General features: G+C 37.9%; 1 protein-coding gene across 2 annotated transcripts in view; it reads left to right on the forward strand.

Moving 5' to 3' along the window:
* Positions 1-18,588, forward strand: part of LOC106061345 (nucleoredoxin-like) — a 72,656-nt gene that overhangs the window by 43,519 nt on the left and 10,549 nt on the right. For both annotated transcript variants that reach the window (XM_013219440.2, XM_013219439.2), the window contains one exon: positions 8,182-8,454. In XM_013219440.2, coding sequence (XP_013074894.2) covers positions 8,182-8,454 — 273 coding nt within the window. The remainder of the gene's footprint in view (positions 1-8,181; positions 8,455-18,588) is intronic.

The raw sequence follows: 18,588 nt of genomic DNA on the forward strand, positions 1-18,588 counted from the left end.
CTCTAATGGGTACCTGACATTAGCTGTGAAAAAGTAAAGGCGCCATAGAAAAAGATGATGCTTACATCATTTAGCTCTACAAATAGCAAGGTTTGAAAGGGGAACTTTACATTAGTCTTCACATACCGACCTCTGGTAGATTGATCCTGATAAAAGTAGTCGTTTGTGAATAACACTTTTCCCTAGCCCGACTAGTATGAACTAAAGCTTCTCAAAAAGGTTACGAACTTGCAGAAAGTGTTTTGTTGACAAGTAAATGAAAACTTTGTGTATGTAAATGTGTATGTGAATGCAGATTTAAAAATAACCTTTATTTTGACGACAATCTATTCAGAAGGATTATTTTTGTGAAACAATTAAGCGCCATTATTTTTAATGTCCACATTTCATAAGCTTGAACAATGTCACTCAATGAAACAGAAGCGTGGGCACTAGATTAGAAAGAAACAAATACTTAGAAACAGAGGTGTATTTTGTCAGTAGACTAAACCTGGTCCTCTATTATGATCTCTCTCTCTCTCTCTCTATCTCTCTCTGCCTTCCTCCATCACTCTTTTTCCTCTTTTACTGTCGTTCTCTCTCTCTTTCTCGTTCTTTCTTTCTCACTCTTTTTGTTAGCAATGCTTGCTGATTGTGTGCTCAAATAACCTTCCTCGCCAATAAGATCAAGATCTACATGCAAAGCTCTTTTAATTCGACATTAACTTAATTAGTACAATGGCGAGCAGAGTACGAACTATTTTATTGCTGACTTAATAAATTAATGCAATCGGTACGGTAATAGGATAATAGGATGTTTGTTTCATTGTTTCTTTGTTGTATTCAATCAAGTAATTGGGTTAGGCACAGCAGGCGTCACTTGTTATCTGTGTTGTGAACTTGAAATGTCAGCTGTGATATTTTGAACCGCACTTCTCGTTGCTGTTGTGGCGGTGTTATTAGATGTTGTGAAAAGTAGAAATTAGTAATAACTCACACTCAGGCCTTGCGGTTCACTAACACGCACCACACATATAATAAATAACTTGATAATGCTTGTTCAACTTAAAATATACCTTTAATTCACAAAGAAAGGGGCACAGCCCCCTCTGTCAGCAGTCCTTAATACAAAGTCTTGCCTAAGCTAAAAGAGTGTGTCTTCAACTGCCGTTACTATCCCAGAACTACTTCCGTCCAAATAAAGTGCAAGAACAAGTCGCGTCGCTAAAAGGAAATTCCCGATTAAACTAATCCCGTTCTTAACCTATGACATTGCCTAAATAATTTATTTTTTTTCAAATATTTGCTTCCCGCATAAATATATGAACTCTATTGTATTCTCATGTGATTTGCCATGTTGGTATCAGTTATAGGCCTATACTTAACTGCGGTCATTCTTTCATTAAAGCCTAGGTCCTAGGACATTCACTTTTCAATGTTGTATGTACACGTTTATAACCAGAGAGAGAGAGAGGAGAGAAAGACTAAAATAAAATAAGAGAAGGGGAGAGACTTTCTATGTAATTGACTGACCTAGTTATTAGGCCTTAATTTAGTATGTCTTTTTCGTTTTAAAAAAGGTTCAGAGCTCTTTCCTTCTTTCTTTCTCTCTTTCTTTCTTTCTCTGTCTTTCTCTATTTCTTTATTTATTTTTCTCTCTCTTTTTCATTCTCTTTCTTTCTCTTTCTTTCTTTTTTTTATTTCTCTATTTCTCATTATTTCTCTTTTTTTCTCTCTTTCTTTCTCTATTTTTCTCTCTTTATTTCTCTCATTCATTCTCTCTTCCATTCATTGTTTTCCCCCACCAGTTTCCATCCTAATTGTTTTCTCCATTCACACTTTGTCATTTCAAACCTAACAAGTTTGTCTTTGATGTGATTTGTGATGCCGAACTGTTACACGTGATGTATGCAGTGTGTCTTTAAACGTACCTGAATACCTCTACCCCTTCCTTCCCCTCCCATGCTAGCTCACCACCACCACCCCCACCCCCCCCCCCCAACAAAAAGGAATAAATTATATTTTGACGTTAACATGTTAGAAACACTTCCGCAAATGCCAAAGAACTCCCCCCCCCCTCCCCGGCAGGTGCCACCACATCTGAGCACCAGTGTAGTCAATGTGAAAATAACATGTAAACGAATGATCCTGCTTGGTGATTATAATATAGTTATAATATAATGGACGACAAAAATGTATAATAATAAAAATACAATACATATATATTTATGTATTGATATATTCGTTTTTTTTATATGTATTACCCACCTTTTATCCACTGACTCTGTCTGTCTGTCTGTCTGTCTGTCTGAGTGGGTTCTTGTACAGGTTAGTTCTCCCACTTCGCATTCTCGGATCCAAATAAAAATGTACACAAGTATTCAGTGTCGATGACAACACATGGATCAGTGAACAAAATTAGCCTAATGTTGATTGGGAAGCGTGGTCGAGAGGCCAAGTGCGCTTGAACTTGGCTTGGCTTGGCTACCTAGAAGGGGGCTCGAGGTTCGATACCCGACTCGAGCAGAGTTGTGTTTACTGAGCGCCTAAAGGCAGCACGGAAAACCAACTCCTAGATACCCCCACTGGTCCACAAATGAGATTGGACCAAAAGCGCTCTTAGCATGATATAAGCATGAAAGTAGCGCTATATAAAAGCTATAATAATAATAATTAAATAGTCGTAATTAATTTTTTTTATATGGACTCTCGTCAAGACTGATGAAGAATGGAGAATTGGGTCGTTAGCTAAAAAAATTATATATAACAATAGACTAATGAAACCTTGTATTTAAATCGCTCAGTTATGGAGTTTCATTATGGAGGCTCGAGTTGGAATTGGAATTTAAAATCTGAGCCATTTCTTTTTTAATTGCCTTTCACAGGGCAGCACGGAAACCTTGTCCCAGATACCCCCCACCCCCACCTCTCGTCAACTGGTCCACAAAAATGATTGGACCATAAGCGCACTGAGCATGCTATAAACATAATGATTGGTCCAAACAAAAACACTAAATACAAATATTTCCATTCGGACACATTTATTATCGTTAGTCCTAGATCTATTTAAAATTAATGGCATGATTGATTCAAAACAATGGATGAGATTTCACTGAATACGCGAGTTCTTTTTAAAAGTATTTTTGTTGTTATATTTAACTTGTTTTTCTTTTTAGAATGAGCTCTTTCTCAACCCTGCAAGCTTGGTTTCAGTATTGTCATCAGGTTTATGTAAATGTTTAGTTACTTTGACTTACTTAGGTCCTCCCATTCAGCGCATGGAGCGGCAAGCTCTCTACACAGAGACTTAGGCAACGTCCACAACTTCTTCCCAGCTGGTGCCCACGGTCTTCTAAGAAGGTGCGACCGTCATGTTGTAATGTTTAGTTACCGAACCAAAATGTTCTCTCTCGTTGCAGATATTCATGACTCCTATGAAAACAAATGTATTCACATCTGTCGGACAAATGGGAAATTAAAGCAGGGGAAGGTAGAATTCTAAATATAGTTCCTTTGGAACAAAAATTAAAAGTCAAAACCTTTAAACACTTCTGCCAGATCTTTCAATTTTTATTCTGTGAAAAATCATTTTGCATGTTAAGAAATAGATCTTTGTAAGGATTTTCGGCCCCAAGAAATTGCTTGAGATAAAAAAAAAGTTTAATTTGAGCGAGACCAATGCTTAAAACGTTTGGCGTTTGAATGACCATTAGATTACCATCGTATGGTTTGGAAAGTAGTACAACCATGTCTCAAGGTTCCCTTCGACAGAAACTGAGTCTATTCAGCTCTAGACTAGAAGATCTGGCGAGATACCTGACATTATGTAGTTTAGCGCTTGGGTCGAATATCGGCAATCATGAATTACATTTAGCCTGTGTATGGTGGACATTTGAGGCGTTGTGGCTGGGAGGTAAAACGCTTGGCTTCTGAGCCGGGGGTCCCGAGTTCGAATTCTGGTGAAGACTGGGATTTTTAATTTCGGAATCTTTGGGCGTCCCTGAGTCCACCCAGCTCTAATGGATACCTGACATTAGTCGGGGAAAAGTAAATGCGGTTGGTCGTTGTGCTGGCCACACGACATCCTCATTAACCGTTAGCCACAGAAACAGATGACCTTTACATCATCTGCCCTATAGATCGCAAGGTCTAAAAGGGGAACTTTTTCTTTATGGTAGACATTACGTTTTGGTAACTCATTACCTGGTGTGTTACACTTCTCTGTATCAGGCGACGTGGGTGGGTAATATTAGGACATAAGAAAGCAAAAGTTCTACCCAAGAGTAATGGACGGTGCTCCATTTCACCATTTACTAGCTACACACGTGACACAATGATATGTTTGCTCGTTAAGTTTTACAGTAAACAGTTTTACTTTGTAATACTGAATCTACAGCCAGTTTTGTTTTGAAATCCATTTGATAATGGACTTCATTCACCAATCGTAAACAAACAACATTTAGCCACGTGTTTCTCTATATCTTCTATACAAAATATTTAATCCATAAAGGCTGTCACGTGATATGTTTTTTTCACTGTTTTATCAATATTATCACGTGGCTAAATGTTGTTTGTTTACGATTGGTGAATGAGGTCCATTAAAGAAGCAATTTACTTTTTCTTGAATATTGTGTTTTTTCACGAGAAACAGAGAGGTGGCCTCCATAACAATCATCTAGCCGAAAGCCTTCGGGAGTAAATAAATATTCATTTTAATTGGTCAGATTTAGTTTGCTCGTGTTTCCGTGTGATTGTTAGTTTCGTTTTGTTTTTTCTTCCACGTCTATATTCTCGCGGCGACCCCAAAAACAAACTTGAGAGAATGAAACTTTTGTGAGCTAGCACGTGATCCAACTTTGTGGATCTCTAAAAACTAAAACGACTGAAAACATTCTGTGTAATTGAATATCTGTTAAATGAATCGCTTTAAAAAATGAGCTTATCTTATAAGCTGCGCCAACGTCAAATCGAACAAGGGCAGAATTAGGGTGGGCCAGGGACGGCATAAAATAGCAAGGCGCCATTCTATTCTCAGAGCCGCACAGCGTGGCCATGATTAACAAGTCCCCTGCTCCACATGCATTACAAAAACAAGCCGCCATTTTCTGGGGGGGGGGGGGGAGCTATAATGTCGCTATGTGGCTCCGCTTTTCTACATGTATATCCCTAGAAATGGGACGCCCCTGATACACTGACATTAATTTGTCGTCCGATGCTAACCAGGGTTTGGAGAGATGAAAGAAAAAAGTCTCCCTCCCATCACCTCTCTCTCTCTCTCTCTCTCTCTCTCTCTCTCTCTCTCTCTCTCTCTCTCTCTAAGCAAGTAAATATGCCCCCATTGCAATTTGTCATTGATGAACACAATTATCTTAACGCACATCTTCATGCCGGCATTGCCTCGGGGGGCAATCCAAGGCTAATTTTGTGTGGGGTGTTTTTATTGTGAGAATAAAAGATTATAATCTGGCCCTTGACCTTTAACCCCCCCCCCCCCTTTTAGTGACTAGAACCATTTTCAGGCCTCCATAGTTCTCACAAAGTTATGAAATAATTTTCTGCATCTATTGCGGCTAACATTTTATTTTATTTTGTGTTCTACAAAGAAATCCCGATAAGCCCTAGCACGTGCATGTTTTCCTGTCCCCAGTTGCTTGTCTGTCACTTGTATCCAATACGTTCATCAGATTGCACGGAACCAGACTACGATTTTATTGACGTCTCTTCAAGGAGTTCATTCGCGCCTTCAGAATCGCCATTCCCTTATCCTCCATACGAACATCGAGATATGTGGTCGAGGCGTAGATCTAGGTCTGTCTCTAGTTCTACTCGTGATTATTTAACGTGATTATACAACTAGAGAAGCAGATCTCGAATCTAGATCACGTGATCAAGACTTTATTGGACTTCACTGCACACACTTTACGAGTGGTAGGCTTTTTTTTTTGTCTTTCTCGATTCAGCCAATGTCACGTCCCGCGGGCTCTATAACTGACTTTTTTTTTATTTCTTCTTGGCGCCAAAATTGCAGTTCTATTTGTGTGTGTGTGAATGTAAAGTCGTGAGTATGCGTTCGGGGAATCGGCTTATGTGATATACGATTATAATGATAATTACATTTGCGGGAAATGGAAATGTCTGGAATTAATATTGTGCCATTTATTCTGCGTACTTGTATCCAGGAAACTGCGAAGTAGTAATAAAGGAAGGTACAACATTGTAGATATCTAGACTAAAAGGAGGCTCTATTTTTTGTAAATCTAAAGTTTCCGACATTATTGGGAGTCCCCCTGTTGAGCCTTAGTTGAAATAAAACAAGAACTTTAAAAAAACAAAACAAAGCTTATATTTAGTGTAATTGTATCAATTGTTAGGATCTGTGACTTCATTGTACGCACGATTTAGACATATAAATCTGTGAGATATATTTTTACCAATTGTTTTGTTTAGTTTTTAGCTTTCTCAATGCACTATGATCCTAATTTCGAGTAGTGCCGGTACATGATAAATTAGTTATTCTGAAATCACCCAAATAAGACGATGAATTATGACCAATTCTGTTAATCTGACAGTATAAAGGAATCGTCTGTAAATGCGTAGACATGATTAAATTTGTCCACAAGCTACAAAGTGTCCCCTCCCCTTGCATCAGAGGGGTGACGGTGTCTGTAGTTGAAGCCACCTCTAGGCCTATGTAAATATTACAAACCCACAAAAAAAAAAAACAAAAAAAAAAATAATCCTTAAATAGAAAAGCAATATGAGGAACATATAGCGATCAAAGAGATCCAGATATAACGAGTTTTTTATTTGAAACACATCAAGCGGAACTATTAATTAAAACACTAATCGCCCAAGGGCAAGATATTTTAATCTAGCACAATGTTTGTTTCTGAGTTGTGTTATCAGCTCATTGGTTACATTTGCCTCCACTCCCTGAATAAAGAAGTCACCTCGAATTTATTCGTTCAATTGACTTTGTTTGAACTCTTAACTGATTGATTGATTTTTGTATCAATCAGCTTACTTGCTAGTTTTAGATATTGTATGTGTCTCATCTGACTTCAAAGCGTAGTCCTATCTTATCCTGTTGCTTGGAATGAATATAAAATAGATGTAAATGTAAAAGTGTTTCACTTGAAAGACTTGCCGGCATTTTGAATTCACACTATGCGTGTACTTCATTGAAAAACGTAAAAAGTATCACATAGATATCTAACAAAAAAATATATCTGTCGAAAATGATCGATTAGAATTGAACTGGTCTAGTTAAATATTGATTAACCTTATACTTCGAAAGTATCAATTCCAAAATCAATTCCAAAATCCTAAAAAGAAAATCATTTTTTTTGACATGGTACAAAACAAATATTGCGATTAAAATCAAGAAAAACATTTTTAAAAAAATGTTAAAGAAGACAATACTTCCTTTAAACAACTTAGCTTATAGAGCGATTATTTTTCTCTTTATAAATAATGAATAACAGATGTTTATAAAATTGAACATTTTTCTACCCTCTCCGTCCCCCCCCCCTTCCCCCCCCCCCCCAAAAAAAAAAAAAAAAACCTTGTTAAGCGAATGTATAAATCTATTAGACGTTATACTATTCTAATGATAGCCATTTAGATCAACACTTAGAAGACGGTAATCACAAGGTCTCTGAACATTCATTTATTAAACTCTTGAATGAACAGGGCCTATATACGGAAGTAGCCGAAGACGTATTGTCTGTTCAAGATTTTCTAGTTCTCTTGCCAAATTTCAATTATTCTTTTCTCTATTTTGAAAAATTATAAACTTACAACTCGGGTTGTTTTGCTTCATAGTAAAACCCTTTCAGGCCTTGCTGTTCGTGGAAAAGATTCCTCTGCTGCTATAGCCAACGTTTAACGAGGGTGTCACGTGGTCTGCACAACGACAAACCGCCTGTACTTTCACGAATAATGTCGGTTACCTTAGGTTACCTATACGAGTTAGCTGGACTCTCAGAGACGAATGCCCTAAAGGTTCTAACGATCAAAATTCTTATCTTCTCTGGGATTCGAACTGGTTACCCCTCGGTTTGGACGCCAAGCGTTAAATCCACTCGACTCGTACCCCCCCCCCCCCCACTTGTATCATTTATTTTGGTGCAGTAGTTACTTGTTTGCTTTTCATTTTTAAGTCTTTTTTATGACTTTAAATTTTCATTTTTTTTGTTACAGAGAAAATTAAGCCGTAAATTCGGAGTGCATGGCATCCCTCGGCTGGTCCTCCTGGACGCTGAGACGGGAAGGGTGATAACTCGTGACGGGTTTGACAAGCTCTCTGAGGACACCACCGGGTCAGGCTTCCCGTGGCGCCGGAAGTCACTCCACGACGTCATTAAAGGCACCCTGCTCCAGTCAGTGGACGGCTCGGACGTAGCAGAGGAAGTGGACGCCACTTCCGCCCTGGAGGGTCAGAAACTTATTGGATTTTACTTTTCCGCACACTGGGTGAGTAACGAGTAACGTTGTTAGACTTGAATTGTGTGTGAGTGTGTGTCTGAGGGAAATGTTGGAGAAAAGAATCATTGTGGGTCCTTTCCCTGTCTTGGATGCTCATGTTGTTATCAATTTTATAATGTCTTGAAAGAGCCTAGGTCAAACTCTTGAAGACCATAGGTCAAACCCTTGAAGACCATAGGTCAGACCCTTGAAGACCATAGGTCAAACCCCTGAAGACCATTGGTCATACTCTTGAAGACCATTGGTCATACCCTTGAAGACTATAGGTCAAACCCTTGAAGACCATAGGTCAAACCCTTGAAGACCATTGGTCAAACCCTTGAAGACTATAGGTCAGGTATTAATAATATATGCTACAAGGGCACATTATGGGATCACCGGTGGCACAAGGTGGGTTGCATTAAGGATTTCTCATCTTTATGTAAGGCAAAGCAATGTAAGCATCGAGTTTTCGATAATGCTCTTAGTTGTTTTTCAGATCTAAAAGTAAAAGATGGACTGACAGATTAACAGCATAAAACCTTTACATTACAGAAGTCGCTAAAAATTAAGAAACATACCTAAATAGAAGAGTATAACTGTAGAAAATTTATCATGAATGGAGACTCCACCAGTCTTGAGAGGGAGTGGTGGGTGTGAGTAGGTACAAGCTGGCTACTGGCAAGAACCGCTAAGAACCCGCGAACGGTTTCGAAAAAAACTAACAATAGCAGACGTGGAACTGTGTTTGTCTTACCTGACACTTGCACCGTCTGCTGTTCCCGCTCGGCTCCATTGTTAAACTGGCATTTCACAAAACTGGCTTGTTAGCGGCTCGAGTTTCGAAAGGTATCCGCAAATATTTGCACCCGAGATTAATTATTTCAGTAAGCGAGAGGAACCCTTGCTGAGCCATTGAGGCTGAGATCACTTCTTAAATTTCACACACATTTTGAGAACTAGCCCTATCAGTTATTTGTTTCCCAATGATACTGTCAAATTTCTAGAAAAATCGTTAGAGCCGTTTTCGAGAAGGGCGTTCACCTAACATTTGCCCAGATTTTACTGAAAAAGTTATTGTTATAACAACTTTTATTTTCTGTCACGTGTTTCTTAGAAGTATTGTTTTGTGGGCTCTAAATTCTTCTTTCGCCTCGTTCACTTTGATTACATAAAAATAACGTTAACCATAGTGAGGCTGACATACTTTATTTTCGGTTAGTTATACATTCTTTCAAGTTTCCAACCTTTTTTACAAAGCTTATATCAATTCACTCTGTCTGCTGGTCTGTCTGTACACATTATTTCTCCCCCACCCTTTCTGGGATCAAGTTTAAACTTTGCACAATTATTCAGTGGCATAGATAAGACATGAATCAATAAGTAGAATCAACCATGTAGTCGATTAATTACTTGTAATTTATTATTTTCTTTGACACCATTAAAGGTAATTAATCCGTCAGTATTTACATATACTGCAAAATATGTAGGGTTTCGTCCTCTTAGATACTTGTACACGTTATTTCTCCAATACTCGGATCAAATTGAAACTTTAAACATTTATTGTGCCTAAATAAAAAAAAAACATGAATCGATTTAAAAAAAAAATGAGTCTATTATTCAATTAATTATTGGTAAATCATGATTTGTTTGATCTCGAATAAGGGAAATAACTTCTATATTATTTGTTGATATAGTTGTAAGCGTGGAGCTCTTTCTCTTAGCTTTTTTTTAAAGGATTTTTATATTTTATTATTTTGCTTGTTTTTTTTTTCTAACTATATCGATTTCCAGCTCTAAGGCCAGAATGTCTTGGGGCCAGATACATATGGTCCATGGGCCACAGATTGGATATTATTGCCTCCTTTCAATTCTTGTGTTTCGTAAGTAATGAAGGCATACAACTAAGAGAGTAAAACCAAACGTACAACTAATGTGAATTGTCGACGGTTTCATACCAACTGGTAGCGCCCAGTGATTGATTGAACTCTCGCGAAATGTTGTAAGTGTAAGGTCCTTTCTTTCATGTTTTCATGAGCCGAGATCATTGAATTGAGGTTAAATGTAGTTTCTTTTACTGGAGTTGTGTGTGTGTGTGTGTGTTCGGGTATACTCGGGTCATTTAGGATATGTAGGCCGTTGATCAGTGGAACAATATCTGTTGATTGCTACGTAAATCTAGTATATTTTAGTGTGGGGGGAGGGGAAGTCTCCCGGCTATTGAGCGTTGTGAGAAAATGAAATTGTATTTGTATTAAGTATTAGTAGTTGCACATTTCCAAAAGCTGTTTTAAGTTGCATATAGAAAAAAAAAAGAATTTGACCTCTTTGCTTTCTTCTGCGATAAGTCACATCATTAATAACTACAATTATATGTAGTGCTCTAAATTCCTCATGAGCTCATTGCAATGATGTTTAGTCTCAATCTTGGTTTGATGACAAGTTAACATCTGGAAACCGGTGCCGGTCTGTCAACTTCTGTAGGTTTCTTTTCTAGTGATTTGCAAAAAGCGGTAATAGTAATAAAGTTCCTTTGGACCCTTCAGCCTGCATACAATGGCGCAGGACACATGACTTATGCACAACGTGATAATGACTGAGTAATGTACAGGAACATTTTCTGCGGTGATTAGCCCAGCTTAAAGTACACTTTGTTGTACATTAAAGACAGTTACAATAGGAATTCATGCAAAAACATTGAGCTTCCATAGAAACTAAAGACAGTTCATTTGGAAAAAATCCCAATATCAAGGACTTCGTTCGTGTACGTACATATGTCTACAACAGAAGATAATAGTCAACCTAATGAATGCTGTTAAACTTCATTGTTGTGAAAACATGGAACTGACGGTTTCGTCTTATGTGCTTTTGGCAATGTAATCTTCTAGTGAGAAGGCTGATGCCTTTGCGATACCTAAGATCTACATCGTATATGATGAAACCATGCTAGTAATCGATGAGCTGTATAACTACCAGATCGTCATTTTTCAGACCATACGACCTTAAGGGATTAGTTCATCATTACTTTATCATTGGCGCAAAGCCATAGATAACTTTATTTTTAATTTTTTTAAAATTTCATTGATTGATCTCAAGGCCTCTCACTGAATCAATGGAGATCCTATTTCTCTCTTATTGTCAACTGTGCGTCGAACAGCAAAAGATGTTCTTTCAACATTGATTCAACTTGTAAGACTCCGACATTCCTTCAGATCTGAAGATTATTACGGCAGAGGATGGCACTTGGGGACCAGCCCTAAGACAAACCCCAAGAGCATAGGCGCTCCTTTACCTACGACGATTAATAAAAGTCCTAACGCAAGAACTCTCAGACGGCACACAATAGTATAGCACTATGCCCAAGGAGGAACTCTCAGATCTTCATGAATTCTGAATAGGTTTCGGTTGAAGAATCTTGAAAAAAACCTAGACATTTTCACGAAGGACTCATCTCAGGGGAAGAACTACGCGTTCACAGTCATATATATACTGTAAGATTTATTTTTACTATCAAACTAATATAATTAATTTCTACTAATGAAATAATTAATTGGTCATTGTCTTAATGTGTTCGTGTTTTGTTATGAATACTTGCTCGAAACTTCGACTTGATTCGAGAATGGGAAGTGGCAGAACTCACGTGTTTAAAATGTGTACCAGACAGACAGACGGAGTGAGTTGATGTAAGCATTGTAAAAACGTGTCATCCTTCTGTTGTGAAGGAATGAGTTTGTGCTCCATAAGATTACTGAAGGACTGATTTATTCGACTGAATTAGATCAATGGATAATATGCAGTAGTGTAAAAGTCGGACATTTTCACATCATGGCCTGCTGAATGGAGGACGCAATCCTAAAAGGAGGACATGTCCTTCTATTTCAGGACGTCTGCTAACCGGATGATGAATACATGTCTTTGGTTTGAACAAAACATTTTTTGCAAGAAAATTGACACCTTGTCCAGTTCTGTCAGGTCTGTGCACACGTCCTACGGATATTCCCCATTGAATTAGTAAGCACGTACACTAAACAGTTCACACGACACTTTTCTTCAGTGTTCTCATTTTTCATATCGAGATTTTAAAGGCTTTTTTTTTTTTTCAAATTTAAATATAATATGAAGGGGATTTTTTTTTCTTTCACTAAGATTAATTGCTACACTAGCAGACGGCATCTGGCAGACACACTTGTGTGCTGTACTCAACTCTCCCGCCTTAACCGTCTCCTCCTCCTGCGTGAATTTGAAACGTATTGCCTAATAATTATTTCGTGAGGCTGGCGAGGTGAGGGCGGGCGAGGTAAGATACTAGTGGAGCAGACGATAACGCGTTGGCATGCATTCATTTATCTTCATTTCTGCTGAAGACGTTAAAAAAAAATTCTTGAAGAAAAACTACACATTATTTTACGTCTGTTGACTACACATGTGCTTGTTGCTCATTGCGAGAACAAAACATAAACCAAACCATGTTTTTTGCTTAGACTTATCACTTTTATTTTCTTGTTGCATTTTGAAAAGCGATTTTTTTTTTTGCTTGGCCGTTTAGTCCGCCCTTAAGATATTGAAAGAAAAAGCTATGATTTCTTGTTGAAATAATCTATTTAACGATAGAATACGGACTAAGACTACCGAAGTTTAAGAAAGATGCATTGAATCTAAATGCCTCAAGTTGATTCGATGTAGATCCATAGGTACTTTACCATTTTTGGGTTCATCAAGCTTATTTTCCAACCTGTTTTAAATAGGGTTAATAGAAAAACTTTATATAGATATTGTCACCGCTGTATTTTTGACATCATAAATGTCACTGTGGTTATGTTTGATGCTGTGCTACTATTGTCGGTTTATCTATGTAGGCGTGGTGGTGACATTGGGTTCATATTATAATTCACAGAATAAGGAAATGACACTTGATGTGGCAGACACAAATAAGTTTAATATAAGTAATAACACCACATAGTGAATATGATACACAATTCAATTCAGGAATGATCAGCATTAATCCTCTATAGAAATATGACGAATATAATGACAACATAGTAACTCATCTGTAACCAACTTCTTTTAGTAACTAACTCAACTGACTATATTAAGTGACTCTATCAAGTGCTTGCTACCAACTCCCTATATTGACTGACTGCCCTTAACTCTGGTTCACTTAAGGTTAAAAGTGTTCTTCTTAGTGTAACATGAGTTGTGAATAACATTCATAATATAGAAATAACATTCACAATATAGAAATAGGGTTTCTACACTATGACACCAACTTTGAGGTGGTGACAGTTATACATATATGGAATAAGATTATATATAAATTTAAATGATATAATACGTTAAACTAACTTTGGACATCAAGAATAACTTGAATAATCTGAACTGGAAAACGTATTTAAAACAACATGTTATCGGTTCAGGTAGACTTACTAATAATAAATGCAAGTTGATGTTAAATGCTCTGACTTATCTGTAGGCCTATATTGTTTTAGGCCAAAGTATTGAAAAATGTACAATTCAGCGTAACTTCTCACCACGAACACGCTAAGTATTGATAGCATTTCAACATCATGGAACATTTGCATACTGTTTTTATTGCACACCATTGTCCCGCCAAATTTATTCACAGAGTCGTTTTCCGTGTCTCACTTTTATTAACACCCTTCTGATGAGCAACTCTCCTGACGGACGACGTCCAAGGAACGGATACAATGGCTGAAAAGGGGAAGGAAGAGAAGAGGAAACTTGATCAAAAATGCACCCACTGCTAGACGGGTATTGGACAACTGAGCACTAAAACCTGGCTTTAGCGGCTGCATTTTATGTTGCTGAACAAGCAGCCTTACAATCGGATGACCTTTGGTGGGCACTTATCGACCTTCCCATGAGTCTAAAGCTGCTGAGTGGCGATGATTCCACAACCACGCTTTGTATGACGTGTTGTTGTTTCCCCAGTGATGATTAATGATTGCCCCCCCCTCCCCCCTGCCTCGCATCTAAATGGAGTGCCCTATATCGGCTGTCCCTCACTTATGACGTCGACGTCTTGTCCAATGAAAACAATGTGAACTAGAACGGCGCTTGTTGATAAGAGCAACACGAGCTTGGCCTAAACAAACAGGAATTTAGGCTTTTCATAAGCCTGGACAGAACTGGGTTAAAGAAAAAATGGAACAACTTTTACCAAAACAAAAAAAAATGTATTTTAAAATTTTAATTCTTTTTTTTTTTAATATTATATTTCAATAAATAAAGTACTAGACTTTTTTATGAATACATTATTTAGATTTTCATTTCTACATTCGTTATTTTACTTCCTCTTGCCAATGACCTACTGATGAAACGTTACTTTCTTGGGCTAACCGAAAAACAAATGTACCGGTATACAAAGAATAGATAGATGTGCCAGTTTCCTAAGTCCTTGCACTTCTAAAACTTATCAGTCTATAGATTTTATTTTGGAACTCTTGAACTTGAAGATGATTTAATGTTAATATTACATGAGTTGATGTTAATATTGGCAAAGTAAATCAATCATGAGTCAGAGTTAAAATGAAACGCAGATGGGGTACAACTTTGATCATTTGTTGATTTATTGTTTCATTGGTTTTGATTCTCCTCCTTTTGATCTCTGGTTAATGCCGTTTTGGTTTTAGGATCGTCTTGTCCCACCTACTTCATACAAACATTGATAATTATGTAACGTTCGTTACACTGGAACAGACGATTTCTTTTGTTTCCCGACTGGCCGTGCGAAAATGCTCGTGAGCTTATTGGCACTAAGAGGTATGCTGGAATCATGTATTCTTTACCGCTCTATGGGATGTTTGGACACTGGTATGCTGGAATCATGTATTCTTTACCGCTCTATGGGATGTTTGGACACTGGTATGCTGGAATCATGTATTCTTTACCGCTCTATGGGATGTTTGGACACTGGTATGCTGGAATCATGTATTCTTTACCGCTCTATGGGATGTTTGGACACTGGTATGCTGGAATCATGTATTCTTTACCGCTCTATGGGATGTTTGGACACTGGTATGCTGGACTCATGTATTCTTTACCGCTCTATGGGATGTTTGGACACTGGTATGCTGGACTCATGTATTCTTTACCGCTCTATGGGATGTTTGGACGCTGGTATGCTGGAATCATGTATTCTTTGCCGCTCTATGGGATGTTTGGACACTGGTATGCTGGACTCATGTATTCTTTACCGCTCTATGGGATGTTTGGACACTGGTATGCTGGAATCATGTATTCTTTACCGCTCTATGGGATGTTTGGACACTGGTATGCTGGAATCATGTATTCTTTACCGCTCTATGGGATGTTTGGACACTGGTATGCTGGAATCATGTATTCTTTGCCGCTCTATGGGATGTTTGGACACTGGTATGCTGGAATCATGTATTCTTTGCCGCTCTATGGGATGTTTGGACACTGGTATGCTGCATATTGCTTCATTCAACCCCCCCTGCTTACTGAAACACAGCATTCGTATTCTTCGGCATTCCATCAATGCCTTCAATCTGCATCCAATAATAAGGTCCTGCTGGTTGCTGAGTTTGTTACGAGCGCACCCAACACTGAAACATGTTTTGGAATATACAAGCAATTGAAGCTGAACGAAATGGAGGCGGAAGAGAGAAGTGAATTACTTTTCTGATATTTCTAAGTCCTATGTTGACATTTTGATTATGTATATCAGTGCCAAGCGCATACATAGATCTACGGCATGACTTGTATCCAATTGATTGACACATTTTCATACCAGAGCTGATAGAGGAAACTTTCCCGAATCCTTCTTTCTATACCAGAAATAGAAAAGTAAATGATTTGATTCACAATGTTCGATAATGGTCCAGAAAACGATCTATTTACCACTACCTAGTATTTACTAGTTATTTGTATATTGTTTGTAAAAAATTTTTTTACCTCTCTCGCACTGTTTGTCTAGCACGGGAACTGTTCAGACTCCATAGTTTCAAAGCATAAGCATTTAAGAACTCGTCAAATTGCACTCTTTGTTGATCTTATGTTCAAATGTTGGCAGGTTTGTGTTTCAACTTGCACTGTTAAAATGAAGTCATTGAAAAGTAAGACGCCCAACTGTCGAGCTATATGAAGGCTTGGTTTGTTTCTTTAAATGTGTATGCCTTTTCTGATTCCAAGCCAGATTATGTTTTACATCCTTCTAAGTAGCCTAATGTATGCTGGATGTCAGGTGGATCTAGTGCTGGGCCAGGTGACATGGGCACTCTTGTCTTACACAGAAACTCTTTATTTATTCCGATTGACTTGTAGCTCTTAAAAGAGAATGTGTAGAGTCACATGGCTAAAATAATTTTTTGTGGTGTGCATTCATGTACGTGGTAGACCTAGGATTCATGTCAGTGGTAGACCTAGGATTCATGTACGTGACACATATGTGAATGTTGTTCGTGTTAGCATCTGTATTGTTATTTTTATAGTAGGAAAGCTGAGGTAGACGATAGTAGTCAAACTGAGTTTCCATTTGTTTCCAATACAATTATATTATCTTATTTACAGCTTTTACCTTTATGATACACTTCATGTCCTTCATTAGTCAATAACAACCATAGATGCAAGTAAATTCTATATGTGTATGTGTGTCTGGGTGTTTTCGCACGTGATGCAGTGCTCAGTAGCTGTGTAACGCATCAAACCATGAGGTGCATCCATTTGTCTCGTGTATGAAAATAGGGTTTAATGTTATTTTGGCCGATACAAGTACTACATGTACTGCGATACGTGTACTATATGTACTGCGATACGTGTACTACATGTACTGCGATACGTGTACTACATGTACTGCGATACGTGTACTACATGTACTGCGATACAAGTACTACATGTACTGCGATACAAGTACTACATGTACTGCGATACGTGTACTACATGTACTGCGATACGTGTACTACATGTACTGCGATACAAGTACTACATGTACTGCTATACGTGTACTACATGTACTGCGATACGTGTACTACATGTACTGCGATACAAGTACTACATGTACTGCGATACAAGTACTACATGTACTGTGATACAAGTACTACATGTACTGCGATACAAGTACTACATGTACTGCGATACAAGTACTACATGTACTGCGATACGTGTACTATATGTACTGCGATACAAGTACTACATGTACTGCGATACGTGTACTACATGTACTGCGATACAAGTACTACATGTACTGCGATACGTGTACTACATGTACTGCGATACAAGTACTACATGTACTGCGATACGTGTACTACATGTACTGCGATACGTGTACTACAAGTACTGCGATACAAGTACTACATGTACTGCGAGTATGTCTAAATGGAGACAAAACTGAAAGAGTAGGGGAGAGGGTGATGCAAAGAGGGGTAAAAAAGAAGGGAGAGAGGCATTTATCTATTCCCCGACCTCCCATGGTCTCCCCTGCCCCGATGTGTTAAGGTTTCTGGAGGCCCTACATTCAAAAACAATAACTTGTGCTGCCTGATAAAAACTAGGGGGGAAGAAGTGGCTGTAAGTGTAAATAAAACAATAAATTTGTCATAAGTGTCAGGTAGAGTTCAAATGAAACTTTGTATTATATCCCACAACAAACTTGTGTGGTGAAAGTTGGGCTACTAGCATGTGTGTGTGTGTTTGGGGGCTCATGGCTTAGCCATAGAGCAAGAACACAGGAATACATTGTTGTTATTATGATCTGAATTGTGTGTCTTAAGGAAATGTCATTTTCATTTAATGACTCTTTGAAACGTAGTTTACCCATGGGACAATTACATTATCGTCTTTTCTTTTATTTTCATTACTGTTATAAAATCATAGGCTGTCATTCTCTGTCACTGAAAGGATCCTGTAATGTAAAGTGAAAATGAATGTTTCCTTTACAGTGTCCATTAGAGAATTATATATTGAAATGTCAGATCTTTGACAGTTGTGCCTGGTATGCTTTGAATAGTGACTAGAATCTTCTTAAGTAGCTAACATGTGAGGTTATCATTAATATTAATATTGTCACATCACAGGAACATTACCTACCAATCAATACTTGGAAGTTATCAATGTTGATTAGTTTTAAAATATCACTATCAAGACTCCTGGTTTGGAAACTAAATA

This window comes from Biomphalaria glabrata, chromosome 12, assembly GCF_947242115.1.
Source record: "Biomphalaria glabrata chromosome 12, xgBioGlab47.1, whole genome shotgun sequence".
NCBI classification, from domain to species: Eukaryota; Metazoa; Mollusca; class Gastropoda; family Planorbidae; genus Biomphalaria; species Biomphalaria glabrata.